Source organism: Macrobrachium nipponense, chromosome 18 (assembly GCF_015104395.2).
Source record: "Macrobrachium nipponense isolate FS-2020 chromosome 18, ASM1510439v2, whole genome shotgun sequence".
Lineage (NCBI taxonomy): Eukaryota > Metazoa > Arthropoda > Malacostraca > Decapoda > Palaemonidae > Macrobrachium > Macrobrachium nipponense.
The window spans coordinates 69,533,613-69,541,112 of NC_087211.1; the positions used below are offsets into that span (position 1 = coordinate 69,533,613).

A 7,500-nucleotide genomic window follows, 5' to 3' on the forward strand; every position below is an offset into this window, starting at 1 on the left:
GGCCTTTATGTAATCATGAAACTGCTCTGTTGGACATAGGTCGTTATGAATTCTATAGAGTATAGACCATTATGGTAGTCCAAGGCTACTATGGCTTCCATAGACCACTCGTCGTTGTGAATTCTATAGACCATTATGGTAGTCAAAGGCTACTATGGCTTCCATAGACCACTGCCTGACATAGACCAACATGGCTATGGGATTGTCAAGCGATATTTTCTCTGTCAGTTAAGATGTCTAAATGCCTGAGTATATATTATGTTAATCATAGTCGTCTGTATAAAAATGAACGAGAATTCGTATTTTCCATTACATCTTTTCTAGATTTTACTCGTAGTACTGTAACACTTCAGACAGTAATATTTTAATAGTTATATTGTAGTTTGTGACAAGCGTTTTCCAGATCTTCTTGTAACTAATGCTGATGATGTCCTCAAGGTAGCCAATGTTCTATGTTATCTAATTCTACGAAAAAACAAAACATTAACCGGATATGCCACCAGCAAATATTCATCTCTGTGTTGGAATAAAAGCTTTAAAGCAGAAATACAAAAATAAAAATTAATTAATATATCATCAATACAAATTCTTTAATATTGTACACTACTCTCTTCAAGACTTAAAACAAGGGTATTTGCTTTTGGGAAAATAACATTTATACAAGCACAATTGACCTAAAGTACCATTACTCTCCTTTTTCATTATATTTCGCTCAACTGCTTTCTATTCTATGCGTACAAGGAAGTGCCATTACACTGTTGTCTGAAAATTACTGAAAAATTATAATTTTAGTTGAAATGAAAAAAAAACGCGCCGAAAATGATTATTGATGTTATGATGTTATGGAAAATAAAGATGGCTCCTTCAGTCATTCGGCGATAAAAAAAAATAGTAAAAATGTCTGTGATGTTACTAATCTTCATCATCAGGAGCTATCAATCATCACCGCCCATACCAATAGCTCGGGTAGCGGTTATAGTACGTGTATGAGTAACTTGGGTATCGGTATCCATATCCTGAGCCGCCGTATCCGCCATATCCGCCATACCCCCCATATCCACCATAGCCCCCGTATCCGCCATAGCCCCCATATCCGCCTAATCCACCCAATCCGCCATACCCTATGCCATAAGGCCTATACCCACTCGTGTAAAAGCCGAACGAGGGCTCCGCCTTGGGCGTAGGCTCGGCAACGGGACTGGCGGACGGGTCTGGATTAGGACTGGGCTCGGCGCTCCGCTTCCAGAGGCGCCTATGGACCGGCGAAGGATTGGGCTCGGCGCTCCTCTTCCTGGCGCTCATGTGGAGGACCAGAGGAGGATTGGCGTCCACGCTCCTCTTCCCGATGGAGTAGGTGGTGTAGCCGGTGTATGGGTATCCATAGCCGTAGCTGTAGGTCGACGGATTGCCGTATCCGTAGCTGTAGGTTGTTGGGTAGCTGTAGCTGTAGGTTCTGTAGATCGACGGGTAGCTGTAGCTGTAGATCGATGGGTAGCCGTATCCGTATCGCCTGTATCCCCCATATCCACCATAACCACCGTATCCGCTATATCCGCCGTATCCGCCGTAACCGCCATATCCGCCGTATCCCCCATATCCGCCGTATCCGCTGTATAACGGGTAGCCGTAGGAATAGGAGCCGTAGCCATAGTGAGGATTTGCCGAACGCTTCTGCTCTGCAGCGGCAAAGGCTGCCAACAGGACCGCAATCTGGAAGAACAATATGGAAGGTTAAGAAAGCGTTGCATAGCACAGTAGGGCATAGCTTATATAATCATAAACGTTTCGTATCTGTTAAAAGAATGTCAAAATTTGTTCCTTTTTTATTCCCATTACTGATAAGTTATCTTTCCTTCTGTTTTCACCGATCATTATCATAGCTTTTCTACCTACAGGCAGTTGTTTCCTCTTTTGGGTTAAAAGGATTATATTTTTCTTTTTTTCTCGGGTTTAACGGACCTGTGTGTATATATATACATACAAGTAATTATATGTTTGTATGATTATATATATCATGTATGCATTGAGCTACAAATATCCTTTAATATCCAATTCGCTCTACCTCGAAATTAATGGATTTTCAACTAAAATATTCTGTGAAGGGGAATATTTTAGTTGATAATAATTTCGTCCTCACGTGGATACGAACCAGTGCACAGGGAAGAAATAAGGACTTCAGTGATGTGTCGGTAAAGACGTCACTGAAGTCCTGATTTCTCCTCTTTGCGCTGGTTCGAATCCACGAGAGGACGGAATTATTATCAACAAAAAGAATTGCCCTTCGGTTAACATATATGAAAATACATTAATTCCGAGGTAGAGCGAATTGGTTATTAAAGGAAGGACATTTGTAGCTTAGCGCATGTAATGAATCACGGTGATGTGATAAAAATTCATATACATATAGAATATATATATTATATAGTATATTATATATATATATATATATAATATATATATATATATAGATTATATAGAATGTATATTATATATATCTATATCTATACATATTATATATCTATATAATATAATAATATATATATCTATATATATATATAATTCTATATGCATACCTGGTATGTTTGTGCGCGTGACACACAATAGCTGGCAACGTACAGTATATCTCATGCACGGGCAGCAAAGCAACAATAATAACAGCGTGTTTGCACGTCGTCAGACAAGGAGTAGTCATTATTAACATTGCTTGAATTGTGTTGCAAATCCTGACGCGATTCTCGTTTTTAAAGCTGTTTTAAACCAATTGATTAACGTATTAAAGGGATTTTTTTCTTTTCTTAAACGTAGAGCAATTTTCAAGTGTTTTTCCGCCGGTTTTTTGGAATAATTGTAGTTATTGGCGTCGTAGGTGCTATTATTATTATTATTATTATTATTATTATTATTTTATTATTATTATTATTATTACTATTTATATTATTAATTTTTATTTATTATTATTATTATTATTATTATTATTATTATTATTATTATTATTATTATTATTGTTGTTGTATGCTGGAAGTAAACCGTCTTTTAAACATGTTTTATTAAAACTAATTGCTGCCTCTGCTGCGTTAATTTTACAAAGGTTCTTCTCTCTTTTTTTCTAATTATTTACCTATTTGAGACATGCCAACCTTCGGTGCGTTGTTCACCAGTTTAAGCAACAATGAGAAAACAATAATTAGAAAAAATAGAGAAGAACCTTTATAAAATTAACGCAGCTGAAGGCAGCAATTGCTTTTAATAAAACATATTATATTATTATTATTATTATTATTATTATCATTATTATTATTATTATTATTATTTAAATATTATTATTATTATTATTATTATATTATTATTATTATTATCATTGGATCTTAAGCCCAATCGACAAAAGATACTAAAAGACTCATTCTGGATTCCTCTCGCTCAGGGGCGTCTGCTCTCTCTCTCGTCCTTCTCTCATCGCTCTCTCTCTCTCTCCTCTGCTTGCAAAGTTTCGCCCATAAACCCAGAAGGACTTATTCGGGGAGGTGTTGTGAGACTGAAATTCTTTATTATTATTATTATTATTTATTATTATTATTATTATTATTATTATTATTATTTTATTATTATTATTGTGTACTTAGGAAGCAAACCCTATCTCAAGCATACTTTATTAAAAGCAATGGCTACTTCAGCAGCGTTACGCTTCTAGAGATTCTTCTCTATTTTTCGAATAGCGGCTTTTTCGGTGCTACTTAAACAGGCTAGTAGAGCGCCTATGGAGGTCATTATCAAATACAGGGTCAAGATCGGTGCTTATATTTCAACTTATACAGATAAACTATGATATCAAAGTCATTAACGGTTCTCTCTCTCTCTCTCTCTCTCTCTCTCTCTCTCTCTCTCTCTCTCTCTCTCTCTCATTAGAACATTCGATTATACAAAGAAAGTTTCACGATTCGAGTCTGCAGTGGGCTGGAACACTGTGGATACATGTAGCTATATCCCAGTGTGCTTCGGTTAATTAACCTAAGCGGTAAATACAGTACCGGATAGTCAGTCGAACGTGGTGGATCCCCCCGCCCCTCGCCCCCCCACAAATAGAAAACAGAAAGGGGTCTAGCTTCTTCATCCAAAAATTCATGATGGAACCGGAGATATCCCCTTCTAAGGAGAAAGGCCGTATGGTGAAAAAAAATTATAGAATGTTATATGATTTAGAAAACTCACGACGAAGTTGATGTTCACACGATTTAGGAGATGCAGAAGACGGATAAGATGATCTGTGCATGATTGATGATATATACGTCTTTAGATCTTTAGATTCGCAAGATATCTCAAGATCTCGGCAACCACCGTCGTTGTTGGCCACAGAACCAGAATTCCTGTGTTGCTCATAACTCGGTATGAAGGCTTCGTCTGAATTTTTCATTGCCAGATTTTTTCTTCTTTTTTTTCTACTTTTTTTTTTTTTTTTTTTTTTTTTATGTTTCACTGCTTCCATTCTGACAGGAATTCTAGACTCACGACTCACGCAAGCACATCTCTCTGACCTTCACTGGGAACACATGCGTTCACGCACCTAAACCTAGTACATAGTTATCTTTTGAACGTCAGGCCTTGATCCCTCTATGCCGTGTTAGCAGGTAAAATCAACGAAATGTTCAGTGCCGCATTCATGCTTCAGTTGCTGGATCATGGATGAGTCCTTGGGCGGAAAACTTCCATACGCAAGGGGCGCATCAGCAGCTCGTCGATACTACCAATCACACTTCTGTATTCGCTTCTGATTTGCATATGAGATGTTATTCCTGGATATGAAGACTTTCCAATACCTCCTTCACACTATGCAATCCATTTCTAGGTCATCCTCTCTGCTTCCCTGTTAATACTTCTTGATGATAATCTTTTCACCAAACCATCTCAAAACGCTCTGATTCATCCTTGAACCAACTATAACTTCTTTGACCACTTGTGGTTCAAAGATAAGTGTTTTCAGAGGGATTAGTCATATAGAGAGATTGGGTGGACATAGGATGGTGAAATAACTAACTTTGCTTTACTTATTTGATAATTCATCCATTGTATTTACTCCCAAATACCTATACGTAACAACCACCTCCATTAAAGCATCATATTAAAATTCATTTCTGCACCTTTCTAGTTTCTATTTAACCCCCAAACCCTTGATTAGATTTACTCTAGGGTTTCTCTTTTTGCAAGCATTGTCTAATTCTTCCACCAGTTTCTGCAGTTTCTCTCGACTGTCCTTAATCAATACTTTATCATCTACAAGTAGTGGTTATTCCACACAGGATTCACGACTTCATATCTCAAAAAGTAACCTTTAACCTGGTGACATTTGGCTTTCTCTGGCTTCTCGTATTTGTCCATGCATAAACTTATTGAACAGTCAAGGAACTATAGCACACTCCTGTCTCAGACCCACTTTTATACGAAGCAGCCAGTTTACTGCCTACTTTTTATTACCACGTTTCATTTCAGTCGTAATAATATGTAGTTGTTATGAGCACTTTCCATAACGTGTCACACACACACATACACTATATATATATATATATATATATATATATATATATATATATATATATATATATATATACGTCGCTGAGTTTTATATACTATATATATATATATATATATATATATATATATATATAAATATATATATATAGGATGTATATGGTATATAACACACATATAATTTACATATACTAATCAGTCGCAACTTTTCTGAATTCAACTTAAATTCACGGCAGTGATCATCAATAAACACGTTTGCATCTAAGCATACATGCACATACAATATGTCAACAATTTCCACATTAGCTCGTATGGCAACGCGCCGAGAATCTTGCGTCCAAGGGCCTTGCGCGCGCGCGCGCACTCGAAGTCATTGTTATGCAAATGATCAATTTCGATGACGTTCTCATATGCAATATGAGGACGCTCAGCAATAAATTAGACACTCGTGGTATAATTGCTCTTTCGCGTCTTGATTTATTGAGTATGGGAACATTTCTGTTTAATTTGTGTTTTAGGTTATTTTACAACAATTAGGTCTGTTTTCGTCGGGTGGTTAGCATGATATAATTTTATGCATTTCAGGGTTACTTAGTTATTTTCCAGGTGTGAAATGCTGTTCTTTTACAATATCGTACAATATATACGTATAAATTTGTATGCAGTGTGTATATATAAATATATATATACACATTATATATATGTTTATATATATGTTGTGTGTATATACAAAGTTCCACAAGGAAAAATGAGAGTATACACGCACGCCGGCACATACACGCGCATATATACGTATGTATAATGCACACACACACATGTATATATATATGTGTGTGTGTGTGTGTATGCACAAACATTTAAAAAAAATAAATAGATAAATAGACCAATAAAAAAAATGAAAGGTCCTTTTGACAAATTCTCAAAGGTCAGAAATATGGCGTGTTCCATTGTTCCTTTGGAATATCATGTATTAATAGCAAGAATATTAAATTTCAAAGTTTCTTCACTAACGATCGAGAAAATCCAAGTCATTAGTTAACTTTAGGTGACTATTAAAGTATTAACAGCAATTGTTTCCAAATCGCTCAAAATAATACTTATCTCTTAGTCTCGTGTTTTCAGTCATTTCCAGTGGCTAACACTCAAACGAGATGATGCTTTTTTTTTTATTATTATATATAAATATTAGGAGTTAGAAATAATGGTCACATTTCCGCAATAAACATTGTTGTGTTTTCACGTTGTATGTTCGGCAGTCACTGCGAATAAACAGCCGTATAAAAATATATTAAATACACGTTACTCAGAAAGGACGCCGACAACCCCCAGTGATAAAACATCCAAAACCCGAAAAATTATTTTACCCAACATCCTGAAGATGTCCCCGATCTGTCCCGACCCTGTGTCCGTCTATTTTGTACCACGAGAGAAGCACAATAAAACAAAAAAACAAAAGAATGATAAATAAACACTGGACCCTTTCCAAAACGTGGAGAGGAAGGATCTCGAGACTCACCAGCACCGTCCTCATGGCTGTTCCAGGATGAAAGACGCTGCTGGAAGGCTTCTCGCTTGGTATTATTTATACATCCTTTATGCCACGCTGCGCTACCCTGCACGTCCCTGACCAAAACTGGTGCAATCCCTCATCCAGGGAAGAGAAGGGGACATTTTGAGGGGGCGGAGGAAGAGGAGGAGGAGGTGGAGGTTGAGAAGGGGAGGAGAAAAAGGAGGAAGGGATGGGAGGTGGGAGGAGGAGGAAGAGGATGAGAATGAGAGGCATAAGGAGGAGGTTTAGGGAGATTAGGAGGGGAGAGGGAGAGGATGAGGAGAAGGAGGAGGAGAAGAAGGAGGAGGGGAGGAAGAAGAGGAGGAGGAGGAGGTTGAGGAGGGGAGGAGAAGAAAGAGGAGGGGAGGGGAGGAGGTTTTGAGGAGGGGAGGAGAAGAAAGAGGAGGGGAGGAGGAGGAAGAGGATGAGGA

At 37.4% G+C, this 7,500-nt stretch overlaps 1 protein-coding gene across 1 annotated transcript in view; it reads right to left on the reverse strand.

Moving 5' to 3' along the window:
- LOC135197119 (prisilkin-39-like) overlaps positions 1-7,085 on the reverse strand; it is a 7,435-nt gene extending 350 nt beyond the window's left edge. The window contains exons 1-2 of the mRNA XM_064224085.1: positions 7,037-7,085; positions 1-1,710 (exon numbers count right to left, since the gene is read on the reverse strand). The exon at positions 1-1,710 is cut by the window's left edge and continues 350 nt beyond it. Coding sequence (XP_064080155.1) covers positions 943-1,710; positions 7,037-7,051 — 783 coding nt within the window. The 5' untranslated portion in view covers positions 7,052-7,085 and the 3' untranslated portion in view covers positions 1-942. The remainder of the gene's footprint in view (positions 1,711-7,036) is intronic.
- Positions 7,086-7,500: the final 415 nt, after the last annotated feature.